Source organism: Oncorhynchus kisutch, linkage group LG30 (assembly GCF_002021735.2).
Source record: "Oncorhynchus kisutch isolate 150728-3 linkage group LG30, Okis_V2, whole genome shotgun sequence".
Taxonomy (NCBI): Eukaryota; Metazoa; Chordata; class Actinopteri; order Salmoniformes; family Salmonidae; genus Oncorhynchus; species Oncorhynchus kisutch.
Window position 1 is genome coordinate 32,077,439 of NC_034203.2, and position 24,664 is coordinate 32,102,102.

Sequence of the window (24,664 nt, forward strand, 5' to 3'; positions counted from 1 at the left end):
TCATCAGGATCATAGCATTTTGACAACCATTAGAAACAAACACCATTGTAAAGTACTCATTTTATTGAAACATGAAGTCCTTTGACTTGAGCATATCCATACTGGGGATAGTGGAAAGTGATGCACCCTTCAGGCCACCTACAATTAGATGGCTGTAGAGACAGAAAAGACAGCCATCCCTGTAACAGGTTGAAGAATTGTTAGTAACACGCATCTCATTGCCGTTGGGGGATTTTACAGTAAAATAACCAGCACACACACCTGACAAGCAAAGTGTTCCAGACCATTACACCAACCAGTCAACTGAATACAGAACACAATGACAGATGAGTAGGTTACAGGTTCAAGTTCATTTGGCATCAAAGCTGATACAATTAAAAGCCAAGTGTAAACTATAGTCTTCAATGCCAAAATCACCAACCTTGTTCTACAGTAGGATATTTTACAAATTCACTGGGGATCCAGGTTTCAGAGTTTTCCACTATTGTGAGCGGTCCAAGAACAGAGTTTTGAACCAGGCCCTGGGGTTCTGAGAAAAAATATATAAATTACTTCAAGCTGCAGTCCCATCAGAACTCAAGAGTGATCAGCTCAAATGAATATGGAACTACAGTTTAGTCAGGCTTGAAATGAAGTGCCTCAAAATACCTGAATCCACACCCCTCTTCAACCGAGGCTTGCAACTCGAGTCACAGCACTTGCAGAGGTCACTTTGAGACGGGTCGTCCAGCAGCTCCCATCTATGAATAAAAAAAGTTGGCTGTTGCATTGGCACTAACGTCATTATGGTCGTTATGTGACCAATACTTACTCTCCAGTCTCTTTAATGTAGTGGCAAGCCTTCTTTTCTATATCAAAAACCTCAGGGTCCCATGCAACAAGCTTACAATGAATATACACCTGGGGTGAAATAAGAGAACAGTCAAGAGCTACAGTATGAAAACAACCCAGTCATACCGAGAACTTGTGGTCCACTCACTTCCTCGCCTAAGGCAAACTTGAAGGACTGCAGGTAAAGCAGAATAGCAGACGAGTGGTACCTAGGCAGGAACCTGGAGTTCCCAGTCTTCCCATCTGCAAGGCAACTGAAAATGCATTGTGCAATGAGCAGACAAACAGAACTTCCATCCAGCAAATAAGCTAACTTTAAAATGTATTCAATACTTTTCAACATTTGAGTAGGCTGTGTAGCGCTAGGCAGTCAAAAACCAAAACGTGCACCCTACATGGCCATAGCCAGGTCTGGTACACACCCCTTGTTGGTGATGATGGGGTACACCAGGCTCGCAGACTGCAGTTCTGGTGTTGTGGCCGCCACACACTCCTCCAAGAGCAGCAGCAAGGGCTGATGGTCCTTCTGATCCACTGCTGCCCAGATGGGGATGAAAGAGCCCAGGGGAAACAGGCTGCTCTTAGCCAGACCAGTAAGGTCTTCTACATTCAGAGAGGGGAAGGGGCGCAATGCTCATCGTACTGTACAGCCACAGGTTTCAACTAGCTTTGGGCAGTGTCCTCTGCTAGGAATTTCTTTACCAGGTAAGTTGACTGAACATATTCTTACAATAATTGATGTTGTATGAGTCACTCACCATTGAGGAGTGCCATGTGGAAAACCAATCCTCCATGACCCTCAGCACTACCATAGGCAGGGATAAGGAATGGGGGAATCCATCCCTCAGGTCTACATACAAGGGGGAATGTTTAGTTTAATAATGAAGGTGGCAAAGGCTTAGGAAGATTTGATTCCAACACCATAGCTAGAGTACACTACACCCAATAGAGCCCTAAAACTCAACTCAGTTCCACTGCATTTAAAAAAAAACTTCATTCCCCTCTAATTAGGGACTGATTTAGACCTGGGACACCAGGTGTGTGCAATTAATGATAAAGTAGAACCGAAAGACAGCAGGCGCCAGACCTCTTAGGGTAAGAGTTGAGTACCCCTGGCATAGATGCTTACCTTATGTAAACACACTTAATATGGTGACTAATAGCAGCAGGTTTGGGCTTTCGGTTAGGTCTGTAAGTCAGGCTGGTTGAATAGATGTGTTTTTTGCAAGTCACCTGGGGAATAGAAGGAGAAGCATTAGTTGTCGCAGGATCCAAAATGAAATAATTTGGGTCAAGAGTTAGACATTACCCGTTTCTTGATGGCACAGCCATTGAGGTTGTAGTGGAATGTCGCCATCCCTTCTCCCGTGGGAAGAACAGAAAATGTGGACGGAACACAGTGTCCAAGGAAAAGACGGGCAGCATGTTCAACCAACTCTGGACTGACCTTCCATGTCACTTTAATGGAGTGTTTCTCACAATCCACATTAAAATCTAAAAATATAAAATGTGATAATGTCATCATTCACATCTCAAGAGCCAACACCACAACTTGGCTAGTCTGTTAGGCGGTCAGCATGAGATAATAGCCTATTCAAGTTAACATGGTATCAGCGCTACATAATCATATTATACGTTCATTATTAGACGTACCTTCGTTGGCAACGCTTGCTGCTACGACAGCCAAAAGAATTGCACATTGCCAAAGGAGAGACATGACTGAATGATCTAGGAGTGCCTACAAACTAGAAATATTTATGGACCAATTGATCCTAATCATCTTAATTCTGAACACCTGTGAGAGGTCAAGGAGCGATAATTATAGACCTAAAAACATACCAACATCATCAGTTTTGGTATTTCCTGGTCTGAAAACATCCTTGAATTTTTATGGGTTTTAAAAGTAAAAATTGTAATAGTCACATCTTTTCCCAAATAAAGTAGTCTGCAAAGCGTCTCACAAAACACGATGGACGGACGGAATAGTGACTTACACAGGAAATAAATTTGAATCAAAAAGATTGAACAATCTGGTTTGCTCAATTTGACAGTACCACACTAAGTGTGGATTAGGTATTTTATACACCGATTTAAAGCGTATTTTATGCGACAGTCAAAATGCTGATCAAGGTTAAGGTAAGGACCAGCCATTTAATTGGTGGCCAAGACCGCTAGTTTACATACTGAATGATCATCTCATCACCGATCTAGCTATCTGCCGTAGCTAAATATATGAATAGATCTGAAAAGCGCTATATAGTGGGCATCGCAGCAGGCCATTGGCATACCCGTATATAATGCAGAGTTCGCTAACATTAACTATACTGAACCAAAATATAAACGTCGCAAGCAACAATGAAAGATTTTTCTGAGTTACATTTCATATAAGGAAATCAGTCAATTGAATTAAATTCATTAGGCCCCAATCTATGGATTTCACAGGACTGGGCAGGGGCGCAGCCATGGGTGGGACTGGGAGAGCAGGGGTGCAGCAATGGATGGGACTGGGAGGGCAAGTGCGCAGCCACAGGGGAGCCAGGCCAGGCCAAGCCAATCAGAATTAGTTTTTCCCCACAAAAGGGCTTTATTACAGACAGAAATACTCCTCAGTTTCATCAGCTGTCAGGGTTGCTGGTTTCAGAGGATCCCTCAGGTGAAGAAGCCAGATGTGGACGTCCTGGGCTGGAGTGGTAACACGTGGTCTGCGGTTGTGAGGCCGGTTGGACGTACTGCCAAATTCTCTAAAACGACATTGGAGGCGGCTTAAGGTAGAGAAATTAACAGTCAATTCTCTGGCAAAAGCTTTGGTGGACTTTCCTACAGTCAGCATGGCAATTGCATTTTGTATGCTATTTTGTATGCTATTGTATGTGTGAACGATGGCTAGCTCCTCGAAATCCCAGTCCCTCCTATTGTGCATCTGTTGTAGAAAGAGGCAACGATTCTCAGAACATATGTTCTCTACAAATGTTTTATTTCCTTTTGGATGCAGGTATGTGGTTTTATCTATGTAAAATATGTTATGTATAAGGAGAGTCTTTATTAATTTTTGTATTCGAAAATCATTTTGATGCACTGAGAGAAAGAGGTGACGATTCTCAGAACATATGTGCTCTACAAATGTTTTATTTCCTTTTGGATGCAGATGCAAGATGCAGAGAGTGAGTTCTGCTTAATTAAAAGTACCTGGTCTCCAAAGTCCACGTCTATAGTCTCAATCAACCACACACAGCGCAGAGTTACAGTGGTGCAGTATAGCACTGGTTACATTGGTGCCTTCTAGACCCGGATTCATCGTTGATCGACGTCAGCTCAATCACCGCGGCGTTGCTGCTCTAGAGACTAATTATATCATTGAGGTACTCTTGCCGCCTTGTGGCAAAAATCGGAACTACAGTATTTTTTCCTGTTTATTGTTTTTCTGACAACGATGTATTGAGAGCGCTGTTTATAGTTAACCAACATAGAAGTGTGTTCATCAACAGACATTTTAACGTAACATTAGTGGTTTAGTGGCATGGCATCTTATAATGGTGATGAACCCAAATTCACTGCTGGTCGGGAGAGGTTTTTCTCATACTCTGATCAAACCACTGTAAAGTGTGTAAGTGCAGGAGGTTCCTCCATGTTTTGCTCCACAAAAAAATTGGATGAAATCCCTTCATCTAGTGTTAATTCAAATGCCCCTGTAGATGGTCTAGCTGAGCTGGTCACTCAGCTAGCCCGGGAAATAGGGAGCTCCACAAGTCTGCTGAGAAATGGACTGCGAGTGAAGTACAGGAGAGAATCTATGAACATGAATGCCGCAGGAAGGCCACCATGTGTCAATCTACCGCTGTATCCTCAAAGCAAGTAACAGTACATTCCCAGATAACTCCATGTGAAGGCGGGGTCAATGCTGGTGCGTGCAGTGACACTTCTCTCACATCAAGTGCCAAACAAGATGGGCAGAGTGCAAGCATCGAGAGACTCATTCACCTGCTTGAACGTACCTTAGAGAAGAGCACACCACCCATTATCAAATCAAATCAAATCAAATTTATTTATATAGCCCTTCGTACATCAGCTGATATCTCAAAGTGCTGTACAGAAACCCAGCCTAAAACCCCAAACAGCAAGCAATGCAGGTGTAGAAGCATGGCTAGGAAAAACTCCCTAGAAAGGCCAAAACCTAGGAAGAAACCTAGAGAGGAACCAGGCTATGTGGGGTGGCCAGTACTCTTCTGGCTGTGCTGGGTGGAGATTATAACAGAACATGGCCAAGATGTTCAAATGTTCATAAATGACCAGCATGGTCCAATAATAATAAGGCAGAACAGTTGAAACTGGAGCAGCAGCACGGCCAGGTGGACTGGGGACAGCAAGGAGTCATCATGTCAGGTAGTCCTGAGGCATGGTACTAGGGCTCAGGTCCTCCGAGAGAGAGAAAGAAAGAGAGAAAGAGAGAATTAGAGAGAGCACACTTAAATTCACACAGGACACCGATTAGGACAGGAGAAGTACTCCAGATATAACAAACTGACCCTAGCCCCCCGACACATAAACTACTGCAGCATAAATACTGGAGGCTGAGACAGGAGGGGTCAGGAGACACTGTGGCCCCATCCGAGGACACCCCCGGACAGGGCCAAACAGGAAGGATATAACCCCACCCACTTTGCCAAAGCACAGCCCCCACACCACTAGAGGGATATCTTCAACCACCAACTTACCATCCTGAGTCAAGGCAGAGTATAGCCCACAAAGATCTCCACCACGGCACAACCCAAGGGGGGGGGGGGGCGCCAAACCAGAAAGGAAGATCACATCAGTGACTCAACCCACTCAGGTGACGCACCCCTCCCAGGGACGGTATGAAAGAGCCCCAGTAAGCCAGTGACTCAGTCCCTGTAATAGGGTTAGAGGCAGAGAATCCCAGTGGAAAGAGTGGAACCGGCCAGGCAGAGATAGCAAGGGCAGTTCGTTGCTCCAGAGCCTTTCCGTTCACCTTCCCACTCCTGGGCCAGACTACACTCAATCATATGACCCACTGAAGAGATGAGTCTTCAGTAAAGACTTAAAGGTTGAGACCGAGTTTTCGTCTCTTACATGGGTAGGCAGACCATTCCATAAAAATTTAGCTCTATAGGAGAAAGCCCTGCCTCCAGCTGTTTGCTTAGAAATTATAGGGACAATTAGGAGGCCTGCGTCTTGTGACCGTAGCGTACGTGTAGGTATGTACGGCAGGACCAAATCAGAGAGATAGGTAGGAACAAGCCGATGTAATGCTTTGTAGGTTAGCAGTAAAACCTTGAAATCAGCCCTTACCTTGACAGGAAGCCAGTGTAGGGAGGCTAGCACTGGAGTAATATGATCACATTTTTTGGTTCTAGTCAGGATTCTAGCAGCCGTATTTAGCACTAACTGAAGTTTATTTAGTGCTTTATCTGGGTAGCCGGAAACTAGAGCATTGCAGTAGTCTAACCTAGAAGTGACAAAAGCATGGATACATTTTTCTGCATCATTTTTGGACAGAAAGTTTCAGATTTTTGCAATGTTACGTAGATGGAAAAAAGCTGTCCTTGAAATGGTCTTGATATGTTCTTCAAAAGAGAGATCAGGGTCCAGAGTAACGCCGAGGTCCTTCACAGTTTTATTTGAGACGACTGTACAACCATTAAGATTAATTGTCAGATTCAATAGAAGATCTCTTTGTTTCTTGGGACCTGTTTTGTCCGAGTTTAAAATTAGAAAGTTTGCAGCCATCCACTTCCTTATGTCTGAAACACATGCTTCTAGTGAGGGCAATTTTGGGGCTTCACCATGTTTCATTGAAATGTACAGCTGTGTGTCATCTGCATAGCAGTGAAAGTTAACATAATGCTTTCGAATGACATCCCCAAGAGGTAAAATATATAGTGAAAACAATAGTGGTCCTAAAACGGAACCTTGAGAAACACCGAAATTTACAGTTGATTTGTCAGAGGACAAACCATTCACAGAGACAAACTGATATCTTTCTGACAGATAAGATCTAAACCAGGTTAGAATTTGTCCGTGTAGACCGATTTGGGTTTCCAATCTCTCCAAAATAATGTGGTGATCGATGGTATCAAAAGCAGCACTAAGGTCTAGGAGCACGAGGACAGATGCAGAGCCTCGGTCTGATGCCATTAAAAGGTCATTTACCACCTTCACAAGTGCAGTCTCAGTGCTATGATGGGGTCTAAAACAGGACTGAAGCATTTCGTATACATTGTTTGTCTTCGGGAAGGCAGTGAGTTGCTGCGCAACAGCCTTTTCTAAAAGTTTTGAGAGGAATGGAAGATTCGATATAGGCCGATAGTTTTTTATATTTTCTGGGTCAAGGTTTGGCTTTTTCAAGAGAGGCTTTATTACTGCCACTTTTAATGAGTTTGGTACACATCCGGTGGATAGAGAGCCGTTTATTATGTTCAACATAGGAGGGCCAGGCACAGGAAGCAGCTCTTTCAGTAGTTTAGTATAGGGTCCAGTATGCAGCTTGAAGGTTTAGAGGCCATGATTATTTTCATTTTTGTGTCAAGTGATATAGTACTAAAACACTTGAGCATCTCTCTTGATCCTAGGTCCTGGCAGAGTTGTGCAGACTTAGGACAACTGAGCTTTGAAGGAATACGCAGATTTAAAGAGGAGTCCGTAATTTGCTTTCTAATAATCATGATCTTTTCCTCAAAGAAGTTCATGAATTTATCACTGCTGAAGTGAAAGCCTCTCTTGGGGAATGCTGCTTTTTAGTTAGTTTTGCGACAGTATCAAAAAGGAATTTCGAATTGTTCTTATTTTCCTCAATAAAGTTCGAAAAATAGGATGATCGAGCAGCGGTAAGGGTTCTTCGGTACTGTCTTTCCAAGCTAGTCGGAAGCCTTCCAGTGTGGTGTGGCACCATTTCCGTTCCAATTTTCTGGAAGCTTGCTTCAGAGCTCGGGTATTTTCTGTGTACCAGGGAGCTAGTTTCTTAATGAGAAATGTTTTTAGTTTTTAGGGGTGCAACTGCATCTAGGGTATTGCGCAAGATTGAATTGAGTTCCTCAGTTAGGTGGTTAACTGATTTTTGTCCTCTGGCATCCTTGGGTAGACAGAGGGAATCTGGAAGGACATCAAGGAATCTTTGTGTTGTCTGTGAATTTATAGCACGACTTTTGATGTTCCTTGGTTTGGGTCTGAGCAGATTATTTGTTGCAATTGCAAACGTAATAAAATGGTGGTCCGATAGTTCAGGATTATGAGGAAAAACATTAAGATCCACAACATTTATTCCATGGGACAAAACTAGGTCCAGAGTATGACAGTGAGTGGGTCCAGAGACATGTTGGACAAAACCCACTGAGTCGATGATGGCTCCGAAAGCCTTTTGGAGTGGGTCTGTGGACTTTTGGAGTGGGTCCATGTGAATATTAAAGTAACCAAAGATTTGAATATTATCTGCTATGACTACAAGGTCCGATAGGAATTCAGGGAACTGGGAAATGCTGTATATGGCCCAGGAGGCCTGTAAACAGTAGCTATAAAAAGTGACTGAGTAGGCTACGCCATTTTTTTTTTGTAAATTGAAATTTGCCATCGTAAATGTTAGCAACACCTCCGCCTTTGCGGGATGCACGGGGGATATGGTCACTAGTGTAGCCAGGAGGTGAGGCCTCATTTAACACAGTAAATTCATCAGGCTTAAGCCATGTTTCAGTCAGGCCAATCACATCAAGATTATGATCAGTGATTAGTTCATTGACTATAATTGCCTTTGAAGTAAGGGATCTAACATTAAGTAGCTCTATTTTGAGATGTGAGGTATCCTGATCTCTTTCAATAATGACAGGAATGGAGGAGGTCTTGATCCTAGTGAAATTGTTAAGACGAACACTGCCATGTTTAGTTTTGCCCAACCTAGGTTGAGGCACAGATACGGTCTCAATAGGGATAGCTGAGCTGACTACACTGACTGTGCTAGTGGCAGACTCCACTATCCTGGCAGGCTGGCTAACAGCCTGCTGCCTGGCCTGCACCCTATTTCATTGTGGAGCTAGAGGAGTTAGAGCCCTGTCTATGTTGGTAGATAAGATGAGAGCACCCCTCCAGGTAGGATGGAGTCCGTCACTCCTCAGCAGGTCAGGCTTGATCCTGTTTGTGGGTGAGTCCCAGAAAGAGGGCCAATTATCTACAAATTCTATCTTTTGGGAGGGGCAGAAAACAGTTTTCAACCAGCGATTGAGTTGTGAGACTCTGCTGTAGAGCTCATCACTCCCCCTAACTGGGAGGGGGCCAGAGACAATTACTTAATGCCGATACATCTTTCTAGCTGATTTACACGCTGAAGCTATGTTGCGCTTGGTGATCTCTGACTGTTTCATCCTAACATCGTTGGTGCCGACGTGGATAACAATATCTCTATACTCTCTACACTCGCCAGTTTTAGCTTTAGCCAGCACCATCTTCAGATTAGCCTTAACGTCGGTAGCCCTGCCCCCTGGTAAACAGTGTATGATCGCTGGATGATACGTTTTAAGTCTAATACTGCGGGTAATGGAGTCGCCAATGACTAGCGTTTTCAATTTGTCAGAGCTAATGGTGGGAAGCTTCGGCGTCTCAGACCCCGTAACGGGAGGAGTAGAGACAACAGAAGGCTCGGCCTCTGACTCCGACTCCGACTCGCTGCTTAATGGGGAAAACCGGTTGAAAGTTTCTGTCGGCTGAATGAGCGACACCGGTTGAGCATTCCTACAGCATTTCCTTCCAGAAACCGTGAGAAAGTTGTCCTGCTGCGGGGACCGTGCGAGGGGATTTATACTAACGTTACTATCTGTACTTACTGGTGGCACAGACGCTGTTTCATCCTTTCCTACACTGAAATTACCCTTGCCTAACGATTGCGTCTGAAGCTGGGCTTGTAGCACAGCTATCCTCGCCGTAAGGCGATCGTTCTCCTGTATATTATGAGAACAGCGACTGCAATTAGAAGGCATCATGTTAATGTTACTACTTAGCTTCGGCTGTTGGAGGTCCCGACGAACCATGTCCAGATAAAGCGTCCGGAGTGAAAAAGTTGAGGGAAAAAACAAAAATATAAACGGTAATTAAAAAGTAAAAACTGTAAAGTTGTCAGGTAGCAAAATAGGTTGGAAACAAAACGCACAGCAACACGTAAACAAGACTGCAAGTTGTGACCGGAAATGGCGTACCAGAGGTTTCACAGACACAGGCCAAGGCACCATCTTTCCACACCCAGCCCTCCAGGCGTAGGGAATGCAGGGTTTGTGGCTCAACAGATCACTCCACTGTGATGCACTGTAGACATGAGAACCTGTGCCTCCGGTGCTTTTCCCCAGATCATTGGAAGTCAAATTGTCCAAAACCGGGGGAACGCTATGCCAATCCCGGTGGTGAGAGACGCCCACCACAACAGCAGAGAAACTCACCACCACAGCAGCAACCATTAAACTGACAGGCCCACAGGTGAAGGGGGGAAATGTGGGTGTTCAACTGTCTACCCCCGAAAAAGAATTTGATGATCTCGAGAAAACGTATGAGATTTTGTGCTCTGATGCGAAAGAAAATTGTTATGTTAGGTTCACAAGAGGTTGAGGCCTTTTCAGATTTGTTTTTCACCTCTGTGTCTGTACATGGGAAAGTGCAGCTTAAGGGCATGCTTGACACTGTGTCTATGGCCTGTACATTGAGTGAACATGCGGAGCAGAGACTTTTGGAAGCAGGTGCCCTTCCTCAGCATTATCAGCCTCCCACAGAATTAGTATTAGTGGGGTGTGGGGGTAAGAAGACCTCAACAAAGTGTTTCTATGATTTGGAGATGCTTGATTGATGTTAAAGTGCCCACTCTAGTTGTTCCTGGACAGCGTGATGATCTCATCCTGGGATCGAATGTCATTAAGCATCTATTGCATGAGATGAAAGACACTGAAGAATACTGGAAGCTCGTCAACAACATTGATGGCCAGACCCACTCACCAGAGGGTGAGCAGTTTCTGCAGATGATGACAAGTGTCACAAGATGGAAGGGACAGCAAGTCGATGGCAAGGTTGGGACAGTGAAGCTCACTCAAGCTGTGACTCTTTCGCCCAAGACTGAACATTTAGTTTGGGTTAAACTTCCTAAAAATGTGGCATTGTCTCCAGGCAGCACTGTAATAGTCGAACCTACCAGGTCAAAGGTCATGCCCAGAAACATACTCGTGGGTAGAGTTATTACACCTATGTGGGGAGATGGCTGGGTCCCTTTAAAGGTAGCAAACTGTTCTGACAAACATCTCACCCTAAGACGTAACATGAAGTTGGCCGATGTGTCTACATGCTTGCCTGTTGAGGATGCAACAGTCTTTCAGGGCCTTCATGAAGTGAGGAAAACCCCAATGGAACAGAAGCAGGATGACAATGGTCGCCACAATCTGAAACAAAGACTGTCTGATCTAGGATTAGTAGACATTGACATTAATGGATGCCAGGTAACTGACCAGTGGAAGGAAAAGCTTGTGAATACCATCACAAAATATGAAGAGATCTTCTCAAGACATAATCTGGACTGCGGAGAAGCCAGGGGTTATGTTCACCGTATCCACCTGGTTGATGACAGACCCTTCCGGCTACCATACAGAAGAGTTCCGCCTGCTCATTACCTGAAGCTGAGGAAGGTATTGACAGATATGGAAGAAGTAGGTCTTATACGCAGTCAGTCAGTTAGTGAGTATGTCTCCCCTTTAGTCATGGTATGGAAGAAAGACGGGAGTCTCAGGTTATGCACTGACTTCAGGTGGATGAATGCACGAACGGTGAAGGACTGTTACGGATACAGGTATCCTGTGTCTGTGTGTATATGTATCCGGTGTTGTTTTCTCTCCTTCTCCCCTCACAGGTGAAAATCATCACTCCCCAATCAGTCACCAATCCAATCATCAATCAGAAGACACACCTCCTCCTGTTTCCTACCCTATCACAGTTCCTTTCCCTTGGTTTAAAAACCCCATCAATTGTTTGCTCTTAGAGCTCAATCTCTCTGTAAATGCCATGTCTGTAGGTCTCTGTGTTTCACTCTCTCTTTGTGTATTAACCTCTCTTTTGTTTGAGCACCTCCATAGCACTTTGTCATCACCTGTGAGTATTGTTTTGGTTATGGTGTTTGTGTTTGATTGCTGGTGGGAAAAGGGGAAACCAAGACAAGTCGCCCATGGCCATACACTACCCGTAGGTAGACTTTGTTAAATACACTAGTTAGAATTGGGCGGACCACCCCCTGTATTTTTGGTTAGTTAGTTAGCTGTTGTTAAAGTAGGCTAGTCTAGCTTAGGGGTGTTTTTGAATACTTATTGTTTCTTTCCTTGGGTCCAGCTCAGCCCCTTTTCCTGCTCCCCCCATTACCGTGTGTTTACAAATAAACCTTGAGTTTGACGGTAGATTTCAGTTGTCCTGGTTATTTCGTTCACACTTTTACTTTGTCACTATTATAATTTGCATGAGTTATGTTACTGGTCTCATTACCATCCCCCCTAGACTGTCGGGCCAAAAGGGATTCGTAACAAGGTCCCCTTCCTCATAAAGCAGATTGCCTCGCAGCCCTTGGTGGCAGTGCATTTTTCAGCACCATGGACTTGACCTCAGGATTTTATAACATTCCAGTTCATGAAGAGGACAAGAAGTACACAGCCTTTACCACACCGATGGGACTTTATGAGTACAATCGCATGCCACAAGGTCTGTGTAACAGCCCGGCCTCTTTCATGAGAATGATGTTAAGTATACTTGGGGACCTAAACTTCTCAAATCTCCTTTTTTTACCTAGATGACTTGTTGGTCTTTGCACCCACCGAGGAACAGGCTCCACAGCGACTTAAAGTTGTGTTTAGCCGTCTAAGAGCCAACAATCTCAAACTAGGACCCCAAAAATGCCACTTCCTACGAAGAACAGTGAAATTCTTCAGATATATCATTAAAGAGTGGATCTTGAGAAGGTGGAGGCCATTGCCAAGATTAGCCTTGCTCAGCTGATGGATGCACTCCCTCTGCTCGGAGGCTGAAATCCTTCTTGGGTATGGTATTATATTACCAGCACTTCATTCCTGACTGTTCTGCTATAGCCAGACCTTTGTTTGCACTCACTGGGGGTCAAAAGAGAAGAGGAAGAGATGGGAAGAAGGGCACCAGTGGGATTTTCCGGAAGCTGACGCTATCGGATTAGACTGAGGAGTGTGTCATTGCATTCCAGAAGCTGAAGGATGCTCTTTTGAATTGTGTCGTGCTAGCTCACCATGATTTCGAGAGGCCGTTCATTCTCTTCACTGACGCTTCCTTGGATGGTCTTGGGGCTGTGCTTTGCAAAGTACTTGAAGGTGAAGATAAGGCAAGGCATAGCATTTGCGAGCAAGACCCTGAGTAAGCGCAGAGAAGGTATCCGGCACACAGACTTGAATTTCTAGCACTGAAATGGAGTGTGTGTGAGAAATTCAGTCACTGGCTTAAGGGGCACGAGTTCACTGTCTGGACAGATAGTAACCCGTTAACGTACATCATGACAAAACCCAAGCTGGACGCTTGCGAGCAAAGATGGGTTGCCAAGCTGGCACCGTACAACTTTGATTTGAAGCGTATCCCAGGCAGCAAGAATACAGTAGCAGATGCACTGATCTGCAACCCCTTCGCAGTGACTGTCGCACAGAGACTGATGAGGGAGTCCTACCTAGCACTTCTGTCTGAGGCTGTTGGGACATTGAATGATGATGTCCAAGATGCCTTCCGTTGGGCTTCTTATCCCCAGGAGATAACCTCCTTGACCACTGCTGAAGTGAAGGCCATATGTCAGCTCCATATCGACTGGGAATGTTCAACGGAGATGCAAGCAATCCAGCTTGGTTCCAACACCCAATGGCTGCTTTCTGCTGCTATTGACACTTTGCCTGAACTCTCGCACAAGGAACTTCGAGATCTCCAGCTGCAAGACTCTGTGACTTCCAAGGTCATCCCTTTCGTCTTCAATATGAAACGGCCCACCAGACGAGATCGATACAATGTTTCTTCTAAAGTGTTGTTGCTGATGTGGGACCGCTTGATCCTAAGAGAGGGAGTTCTGTATCGTGTCATTAAGGAGAGTCACACAAACTGGAAAAAGTTCCAGTATGTCTTGCCAGAGGTGTTGAGACTCAAAGCGATGACTGGCATTCACGACCTTGCAGGACATCAAGGCCAAGCTAGAACTCTAGCTCTGGCTGGACAGAGATTTTTCTGGCCTGCAATGGAGAGAGACATCAAGGAGTATGTGCGCTGCTGCCAGAGATGCGTTCTAGCAAAGACTCCAGAGCCAGCAGCTAGAGCCCCGTTAGAGAGCATCAAAACTTGCTCTCCCATGGAGTTGGTGTGTTTGGATTTTTGGACAGCGGAAGACCGTAAGAAGAACTCAGTTGATGTTCTGGTGGTGACTGACCACTTCACTAAACTTGCCCATGCATGGCCATGCAGAAACCAGACAGCCAAGCAAGTAGCTCCTAATCTGTTGGATCATGTCTTCTGTGTCAACGGATTTGCATCAAGGATCCATACTGATCAGGGCGCAAATTTTGAGAGTGAGCTAATAGCAGAACTGCTTAAGCTCTCCGGTGTCCAAAAGTCAAGAACCACAGCATATCACCCAATGGGGAATGGAGAAACTGAACGCTTCAACAGGACATTAGGTAGCATGCTCAGGAGTCTGCCCTTGAAAACCAAAGAACATTGGCCTGAACAAATCCAGTCATTAACATTTGCCTACAATGCCATTGTTCACGAGACTACGGGCTATGCTCCATTCTTTCTCATGTTTGGTAGAGTCCCTCGGCTACCAGTGGATGTTATGTTCCGCAATGTTTTGGACAACTCCAGTGTTGTGGATTGCAACAAGTATGTCGAGACTCATCACTGGGCTGAAGGAAGCTATGAGTGTTGCCCAAAGGCACACTGACAAGCAACAGAGACGACAAGGTCGGGAGTATGACAAGCGGATTAAAGGCATCAGTTTGTCCATGGGGGATCGTGTCCTCATCGCCAACAAGGGTGAAAGGGGCCACCGCAAGTTGGCTGACAAGTGGAACCCCTGAGATTTTCACAGTGACATCAGTCAATCCACAAACTCACACGTACATAATCCAAGACCGTTACGGCAGAGAGAAAGTGGTTCACAGGAATTTACTGCTGCAGGTGAATTTCCTGACATTTGAAATTGACGATTCAGTGCACTTCAATGACAGTGATGCTGCAGGGCCTTCAATCAATGTAGATGCAGGAGAGGTCACCCACTCCGGCGATGGACTGGACAGGACTCTGGGGAGGAAAGTGCATCCTGGCTGGCGGAGGATTCAAGCGATTACTCCGAGCTCTGGACATCAGATGGAAAGTCAGAGCCAGAAGAACCTTGTTTGCTTGAGGAAAATGACCTGGGAAGCACCTCTGAGATCCTGGAGCTGATTCCTTCAAACCCACCTCTGATCAATGATCTAAGGCCAGAGCCACTGTTTGTCACCATGGCCCCTAGCCCAGTGGCAGGTCGCACAAGGGCGGCGAGGGTAGTTAAACCAGTCAAGAGACTAATAGAGTCAATCCACCAGAAGGTGTAAGTTTAACAGTACAGAGAGATGATTTAGTACAGAATTGCTGTTTTTTTTAAGGCTAAGAAGGTAGGTATAGTGTAAGAGGCACTATGCATCTAGGGGCAGTTGAAGGCCTGACCAACTTTCACTTGCCCTGAACCCTATGGGTAGCTTTGAGCTGAATTCAGAATTAAGCCTTGAGCTTGGTAGATAATTTTGTTGTCTTACAAGGTTGGTGAAATTCAGGAGGGGTGAATGTAACAGTTGTTAAAGTACTATGTGAATTTCACCAGGTTCATATATTAATATGTCGTGTTGATTTGTTATTATGCATGCCTGCATCCTGGGCGAAGGGGAGTGTGTACTTACGTTTTGCCCTGCGTGCTCGTGCTCAAATCATTTTGATGCACTGAGAGGTAGGCACGCTTTTTCTGTCTTCAGAAAATGTGATTTTTTTTTAAGTACAAAGACATACACAGTGTTTTGTTCATGAATAATGATGTGTATTTAGAGGCTACTCATAAGAGGATGGTATTAAGATGCACTTGTAATTGTACTTTTTAGGATGATATCAACATTCTTAATTCAACATGTGGTTTATAGCTAGCTAAGGTATTAGCAAGCTATTGTATCTGTGAACGATGGCTAGCTCCTCGAATGATCCCAGTCCCTCCTATTGTACATCTGTTGTAGAAAGAGGCAACGATTCTCAGAACATATGTGCTCTACAAATGTTTTATTTCCTTTTGGATGCAGATGCAGGATGCAGGGAGTGAGTTTTACTTAATTAAAACTACCTGATCTCCAAAGTCCACGTCTATAGTCTCAATCAACCACACACAACGCAGAGTTACAGCGGTGCAGTATAGCACTGGTTACATTAACAACCTCCAGCTGCAGGTGTAACCGGTAAGGTGGAGGTGGAAGATAAGGCTTTGGACACAATTCAGCCAGTTGTCTCTCTTTAAATGACTGCATGGAATGGATACAAATACAAGGCAAAAGTTACTGCTGCAGTCTGGACTCCATACAAGTATATTTGCCTCTCCTCATCACGCTCTGAGCAAACTGAGGAGTAAGAGCATGGCTCCCGTTGATGACATCACAGCATTAACACAATTTAGAAATGAAATACAATAAAATAATTCACTCTTGAAAGTAATGTAATACATCTTAAAATAACCTTCAAATAATACATTAAAATAAATATGAGGGATTTTCGGTGAAATACATCAAGTATATTTTACACCTGTTACACAGGCAATCAATCACTAATCATTAGTTTGAACTCATTCCACTCTTGCAATTAATTATCCGATACTTATGCTGCGTTTGTAACCAAGTGGGGGATGTGAATTTACCAGTTGTGAAGTCGTATCTAGTTGGATGCATTCCCGTGCTCTGAACTCGTTGAGAAACGCCGATTGGCTAATGGCCAACAAACTGCATAAACAATAAACTAAAAGTACAGTTATCATGCTTGTAAACAAACTATAGTGTTCAAAAACCATATTAATAGATTACTTTTTTATAAATAATGTTTTGTTGTTGCATTTAACTGAAGAAAATGCAATTATCGAGGTAATTTTCGTAGTAGATTTGATTTGATTTGATTTATTATTTATTTCACCTTTATTTAACCAGGTAGGCAAGTTGAGAACAAGTTCTCATTTACAATTGCGACCTGGCCAAGATAAAGCAAAGCAGTTCGACACATACAACGACACAGAGTTACACATGGAGTAAAACAAACATACAGTCAATAATACAGTAGAAACAAGTCTATATACGATGTGAGCAAATGAGGTGAGATAAGGGAGGTAAAGGCAAAAAAAAGTAAATACAATATAGCAAGTAAAACACTGGAATGGTAGATTTGCAGTGGAAGAATGTGCAAAGTAGAAATAAAAATAATGGGGTGCAAAGGAGCAAAATAAATAAATAAATAAAATAAAATAAATACAATAGGGAAAGAGGTAGTTGTTTGGGCTAAATTATAGGTGGGCTATGTACAGGTGCAGTAATCTGTGAGCTGCTCTGACAGCTGGTGCTTAAAGCTAGTGAGGGAGATAAGTGTTTCCAGTTTCAGAGATTTTTGTAGTTCGTTCCAGTCATTGGCAGCAGAGAATTGGAAGGAGAGGCGGCCAAAGAAAGAATTGGTTTTGGGGGTGACCAGAGAGATATACCTGCTGGAGCGCGTGCTACAGGTGGGTGATGCTATGGTGAACAGCGAGCTGGTGACATCAGAGGTCAGCATGTGGGAGCTCAGTATGATAGACAAGTTTCCCACTAGTAATTACCAGTTGGAGGGCCATTCAAGTGGAATTTTCCCAGTCATATATGGTGAATTACCACTTGGTTACTGAACACAGCATTAGGTTGCGATCCCTTGCTCAGAAAGTACATGCATCAACCAATGAGTGTGTCAGGAACCAGATTGCTATAACATATGTGGTTAGCTGATATTTTGTTGTAAGATCTGGCATGCCTCAACAAAGCCTGGTCAGAGGAACACACCCTTAATCAAGTGCCAATAAAACTGAATGTGGTTTCTATGGCTGCGTTTACACAAACATCCCAATTCTGATCTTTTGCCCAAAATCTGATCTGATTCAGCAAAAGACCAATGAGTGGGAAAATACCAGAATTGGGCTGCCTGTTTAAACACAGTCATATCTGTCTTATCAGATCAGTAGGCAGGTTTCCATTGACCCAGGCTTATTTGACAAAAGCAATGTTGCAAAAAATATCATTGCTACAAGTGTAGAAATGGCAGATATAGGAGACATTTTCTGAAGATTGACACATTTTTTATCCATTTGACATGGGGCGATTTTTGTTTGGTCAAACTTTCTTGCATGATGGAAACTGTGTTTTTTCTAATAAATGATGATTGCCAAATAATTTTGAAGGTAGAACATCATCCAGTAGGTCTAACTATAAAGTTCCAATGCATTTAATTATAAATGCCTACTGCTTGCAAAATTATTTTTTTTCTACAAAAAAAATGTTTATTTGCAGGACAAGGATTGTCCAGACTTTCAAGAATGCCTGAATTGCTTTGGCTTGCATTTACGGTTGACTGGGTGGATGCAAGCTTCACCATTCAATTATTTCAGATCTAGAGGGATGCAATTATAATATGGCATGAGACAATTATTGCATTCTGTCCATGCTGGCTTTCGAGGGCTACCTGAGACATGAAACAGATAGCCTGTATGCACTGCCACCTTTCTCAAATGTATTAATTCACATTTTTTCCTAAATGGGTAATAAAAACACTTCAACCACTTAAGTTATATTTGACACTGGGTTTTAGCCATTTTTGTTGTTGTTGATGTGACGAGATATACGAGACAAGAAATGAAAGCGCATCGTAGCAGGCAATTCAATTGTCGGGATATTTTTTTATGCCAACTTTCTAAATGTACATTTTTTAAAAACAAAAAATCACTGGAAAAGTAATGGAATAGCTAGTGATCTCATGGAAGGAAGAAAGCAATACTGCATTTCCAGAGAATTTGAACAGGTACAGAAAGAGACTTAAGCTTGTTTGGAATTGGAACTTTCCCATTTCTTATTCATCGCTCAGAAGTGTTGTAAATTTACCATCAAATCAACTGGGATATAGGATACTATGGGGCGAGACGCACCCTGGGGTAAGGCGTGCCCTCCCCCCTGAAATTCTCACAACAACAACAAATGTCCTCTATTTCAACATTTTTGAAGTCATGCCATCAAACAATTTTGAGTTAAATGTATTGAATTATTTATCATTTAGAAAAAGTTGTATATATAATCCAATGAAGTTAGATACATTTAGTTTTTTGATATATACATGTAAGGAAGCCTTAAGATAAATCATCCATTTGTTTAGAGGGAAACATTTGGATTTTATTAGTAAAGTGGTAATATGTTAGGTTAGTATGTTGAGGGCAGGAATCCGTCTGCCACACCAATGCGGCAAGATATCTCTCTTTATTGTTTATTGATCATTTGTATCTAGCTGTAATTTAGGCACTGACTAGCCAAGTTAGCTAGCTAGCAACCTAACTAGCAGAACGTCTGAGGTGAATTAAATGCGTGCCACCTAGTTAGCATAATATGTCTGTTATCATAGTCAGATAATCCCCCAGTTATCAGGATTAGGGGTCGGAATTAGAATAGGAGCCAGGGTTAGGATAAAAGCATATGCTAAATGGCATATGAATAGGGTTTACGGTTAGGCTAGGTTCAGAATAGGAATTAGGTTACGGGTCAGTTGACCTGGCGGAGAGGATGGGAATCCAAAACACATTGAATAAGGAAAGGCAGTTGGCAGGCATAGACTGGTTTTAACAGTTTTATGAAGCAGCACCCAGGATTATCCATCCGTATATCCCACAAGCAACCAGTCTGGCTCGAGCTGTAGGCTTCACACCCACCATGACCTCTACCCCTGCCACATCAACCTCCAACACAACTTCCGCCTGTTGTGTCAGAATCCAAATTCTTTAGGTAACATTAATAAATAAGATGTTTTATCAATTTTCATAAGTATGCTTATGTGGGGAAAGTTACTTGTGCCCCAGGGAGGGGAGAGGTTAGGCTTGTCTTCTTATGGAAATGTGTCTGTAACTATTACATGTCCCCTCTGAGGTTGTCCTTATCTTGATTTAGTGTAAAGCCTAGGAGTCTCACTGTCTTTTCTGATCTTGTCCAGGAGGGGGTGTATTTGAGATGGGAGTATCTCAAATTGACAATTGACATATGCCATTGGATGAGGTAATGTTTTGGTCCTAAGTGGTACCAAGAAGTGGATAGGAACTTTGTTTAGGAGACCAAACGGAACGATAATTTATAGCTAATGCTGTCTGGCTATGGGATACTCCTCTCTCAAGTAAAGTCTTCCTTTGTAATGTTCCTAAGATCTGTTATTTGTCATGTGAGTTGAGAGGGGTGTGTCTTCACTAGAAATGATACTAAGAATTGTTTTGTAAGCACTGAGAATTAATTTATAGACACTGAATTGATCTGAGAGTCACAGGGCTATGGTGAAGCTCATAATTAAATATGGACTTTATATAACTGACTTGCGTGTGGTTTGCTCTCATGATTTGTTAATACAGGAAATTGCCACAACACACCTCACAGGTCTCCAGTGACCTTCCTCCAAATATTGGTAAGGGAAACGTCAGCACACATTTAACTAGGCAAGTCAGTAAATAACAAACTCTTATTTCAAGTGACCGCCTACCCCTTGTCAATTTCATCTTGGGTGGGCTACTGCTGAAAATGTATAGCCAACAATAAGCAGGTTCACTTATGACAATCTTTCAAATAGCGCTACCATTGCATGAACACCTGCGGTGACTATCATTAGCAATCTAATTATGCCAAGAGAAGAAAGTGTTACAGTTCAAGAGTAATCAGGACACTGGGAAGTCCAGAACAAAGTCGCAAAACACTGAGCACTCTCATTGAGATCATCTTCTTACAACCAGATGGTCACATCTTGGCTATTTTGTGTAGATACCGGCTCCGCACTACTGGATTTAGGGTACATCTCATCAGGATCATAGCATTTTGACAACCATTAGAAACAAACACCATTGTAAAGTACTCATTTTATTGAAACATGAAGTCCTTTGACTTGAGCATATCCATACTGGGGATAGTGGAAAGTGATGCACCCTTCAGGCCACCTACAATTAGATGGCTGTAGAGACAGAAAAGACAGCCATCCCTGTAACAGGTTGAAGAATTGTTAGTAACACGCATCTCATTGCCGTTGGGGGATTTTACAGTAAAATAACCAGCACACACACCTGACAAGCAAAGTGTTCCAGACCATTACACCAACCAGTCAACTGAATACAGAACACAATGACAGATGAGTAGGTTACAGGTTCAAGTTCATTTGGCATCAAAGCTGATACAATTAAAAGCCAAGTGTAAACTATAGTCTTCAATGCCAAAATCACCAACCTTGTTCTACAGTAGGATATTTTACAAATTCACTGGGGATCCAGGTTTCAGAGTTTTCCACTATTGTGAGCGGTCCAAGAACAGAGTTTTGAACCAGGCCCTGGGGTTCTGAGAAAAAATATATAAATTACTTCAAGCTGCAGTCCCATCAGAACTCAAGAGTGATCAGCTCAAATGAATATGGAACTACAGTTTAGTCAGGCTTGAAATGAAGTGCCTCAAAATACCTGAATCCACACCCCTCTTCAACCGAGGCTTGCAACTCGAGTCACAGCACTTGCAGAGGTCACTTTGAGACGGGTCGTCCAGCAGCTCCCATCTATGAATAAAAAAAGTTGGCTGTTGCATTGGCACTAACGTCATTATGGTCGTTATGTGACCAATACTTACTCTCCAGTCTCTTTAATGTAGTGGCAAGCCTTCTTTTCTATATCAAAAACCTCAGGGTCCCATGCAACAAGCTTACAATGAATATACACCTGGGGTGAAATAAGAGAACAGTCAAGAGCTACAGTATGAAAACAACCCAGTCATACCGAGAACTTGTGGTCCACTCACTTCCTCGCCTAAGGCAAACTTGAAGGACTGCAGGTAAAGCAGAATAGCAGACGAGTGGTACCTAGGCAGGAACCTGGAGTTCCCAGTCTTCCCATCTGCAAGGCAACTGAAAATGCATTGTGCAATGAGCAGACAAACAGAACTTCCATCCAGCAAATAAGCTAACTTTAAAATGTATTCAATACTTTTCAACATTTGAGTAGGCTGTGTAGCGCTAGGCAGTCAAAAACCAAAACGTGCACCCTACATGGCCATAGCCAGGTCTGGTACACACCCCTTGTTGGTGATGATGGGGTACACCAGGCTCGCAGACTGCAGTTCTGGTGTTGTGGCCGCCACACACTCCTCCAAGAGCAGCAGCAAGGGCTGATGGTCCTTCTGATCCACTGCTGCCCAGATGGGGATGAAAGAGCCCAGGGGAAACAGGCTGCTCTTAGCCAGACCAGTAAGGTCTTCTACATTCAACAGAGAGGGGAAGGGGCGCAATGCTCATCGTACTGTACAGCCACAGGTTTCAACTAGCTTTGGGCAGTGTCCTCTGCTAGGAATTTCTTTACCAGGTAAGTTGACTGAACATATTCTTACAATAATTGATGTTGTATGAGTCACTCACCATTGAGGAGTGCCATGTGGAAAACCAATCCTCCATGACCCTCAGCACTACCATAGGCAGGGATAAGGAATGGGGGAATCCATCCCTCAGGTCTACATACAAGGGGGAATGTTTAGTTTAATAATGAAGGTGGCAAAGGCTTAGGAAGATTTGATTCCAACACCATAGCTAGAGTACACTACACCCAATAGAGCCCTAAAACTCAACTCAGTTCCACTGCATTTAAAAAAAACTTCATTCCCCTCTAATTAGGGACTGATTTAGACCTGGGACACCAGGTGTGTGCAATTAATGATAAAGTAGAACCGAAAGACAGCAGGCGCCAGACCTCTTAGGGTAAGAGTTGAGTACCCCTGGCATAGATGCTTACCTTATGTAAACACACTTAATATGGTGACTAATAGCAGCAGGTTTGGGCTTTCGGTTAGGTCTGTAAGTCAGGCTGGTTGAATAGATGTGTTTTTCTCCAGTCACCTGGGGAATAGAAGGAGAAGCATTAGTCGTCGCAGGATCCAAAATGGCATACATTGGGTCAAGAGTTAGACATTACCCGTTTCTTGATGGCACAGCCATTGAGGTTGTAGTGGAATGTCGCCATCCCTTCTCCCGTGGGAAGAACAGAAAATGTGGACGGAACACAGTGTCCAAGGAAAAGACGGGCAGCATGTTCAACCAACTCTGGACTGACCTTCCATGTCACTTTAATGGAGTGTTTCTCACAATCCACATTAAAATCTAAAAATATAAATTTGATAATATCATTCACATCTCAAGAGCCAACACCACAACTTGGCTAGTCTGTTAGGCGGTCAGCATGAGATAAGTAGCCTATTCAAGTTAACATGGTATCAGCGCTACATAATCATATTATGCGTTCATTATTAGACGTACCTTCATTGGCAACGCTTGCTGCTACGACAGCCAAAAGAATTGCACATTGCCAAATGAGAGACATGACTGAATGATCTAGGAGTGCCTACAAACTAGAAATATTTATGGACCAATTGATCCTAATCATCTTAATTCTGAACACCTGTGAAAGGTCAAGGAGCGATAATTATAGACCTAAAAACATACCAACATCATCAGTTTTGGTATTTCCTGGTCTGAAAACATCCTTGAATTTTTATGGGTTTTAAAAGTAAAAATTGTAATAGTTACATATTTTCCCCATAAAGTAGTCTGCAAAGCGGAACCTATGTCTCACAAAACACAAAATGAGGGATTTTCGGTTTACAACTGTTACTTTCACCCCTCCTGAATTTCACCAAAATCCTGAATGCATATCAATCAAAATATGGAACACAAGGGATAACAAACTCTACTGAGTCATTACTAGGCTACCCTGCCGCCCCAATCTTTGACCATTCTACACATCACTTAGATGGCTTTACATATTCATGAATATTCCTTAGAACAACAGAAGAAATAAAGAAAAACTTTTTTGAAACAGAGTTGGAAGAGACTGGGACTACTTTCCTAGTTTGGTGGCTAAGCCCTCCATAGTGAATGGTCTCTGAGCCATTGTCTCAATAAGACGACTTACAGATTTCACTACCCTGCCTGCCAGTGCGTGTTCTGACCACATCTTGCGAATCACGTGATCCCGGTCTTTGTAAGTCTTGGTCACTAGCTAAATCAGTGGGTGCAATTGAGTCAGGAATACCTGAAGGTTCTGTGTCAGGGACTACAGCTAACCTGTCATAGTCAGGAATGCTAATAGCAGTCTCATTATTGAGAGATAGCTGAGCTTGACGGTCTTGATTTGGATTGTCCCTGCAGCTGTACGCTGACTGTTCTTGCTCCATCTCATCTCTGACTGTCTCCTTTCTCTCCGAAGAGTCCTGATTTGCGGGGTCATCTCCTCCACTGAGTATCATATCTCCAGAGCTTTCCTCTTCATCAAAGCCTGAAAGGTCCATTGACTGACCCTCATACTCTGGATCTACAGCTCCATCTGATTGAGATTCACGTGAATCATCCTTAGGTGTTTCTACCGGCAGAAAGCTGATGTCTAGAAGAAGGTTCCGATGTACCACCTTGGTGTTTCCTTTATCATCCACCACCTTATATATGTGTGTATGTAAGTTTCTGTCAATGACCGTGTACACCTTAGCTT

General features: G+C 43.3%; 3 protein-coding genes across 3 annotated transcripts in view; 1 reads left to right on the forward strand and 2 right to left on the reverse strand.

The window, feature by feature from the left end:
• Positions 1-42: 42 nt before the first annotated feature.
• LOC109874800 (uncharacterized) lies at positions 43-2,615 on the reverse strand. The gene is made up of 11 exons (XM_020466800.2): positions 2,485-2,615; positions 2,141-2,325; positions 1,961-2,064; positions 1,590-1,681; positions 1,254-1,434; positions 980-1,085; positions 812-900; positions 649-740; positions 422-529; positions 262-303; positions 43-179 (listed from the first exon to the last, which is right to left on the reverse strand). The coding sequence occupies exons 1-10, from the start codon at positions 2,546-2,548 to the stop codon at positions 287-289; spliced, it is 1,038 nt and encodes a 345-aa protein (XP_020322389.2). The 5' UTR covers positions 2,549-2,615; the 3' UTR covers positions 43-179; positions 262-286.
• Positions 2,616-2,845: 230 nt separating this feature from the next.
• LOC109882580 (NEDD8-like) overlaps positions 2,846-24,664 on the forward strand; it is a 43,013-nt gene continuing 21,194 nt past the window's right edge. Inside the window, exon 1 of the mRNA XM_031810462.1 lies at positions 2,846-2,967. Within this exon, the coding sequence (XP_031666322.1) occupies positions 2,950-2,967 (18 nt within the window). The 5' untranslated portion in view covers positions 2,846-2,949. The remainder of the gene's footprint in view (positions 2,968-24,664) is intronic.
• Positions 20,995-23,568, reverse strand: LOC116358621 (uncharacterized). The gene is made up of 11 exons (XM_031810460.1): positions 23,437-23,568; positions 23,096-23,280; positions 22,916-23,019; positions 22,546-22,637; positions 22,207-22,387; positions 21,933-22,038; positions 21,765-21,853; positions 21,602-21,693; positions 21,375-21,482; positions 21,215-21,256; positions 20,995-21,132 (listed from the first exon to the last, which is right to left on the reverse strand). Exons 1-10 carry the CDS (start codon positions 23,498-23,500, stop codon positions 21,240-21,242), a joined length of 1,038 nt encoding a protein of 345 aa, XP_031666320.1. The 5' UTR covers positions 23,501-23,568; the 3' UTR covers positions 20,995-21,132; positions 21,215-21,239.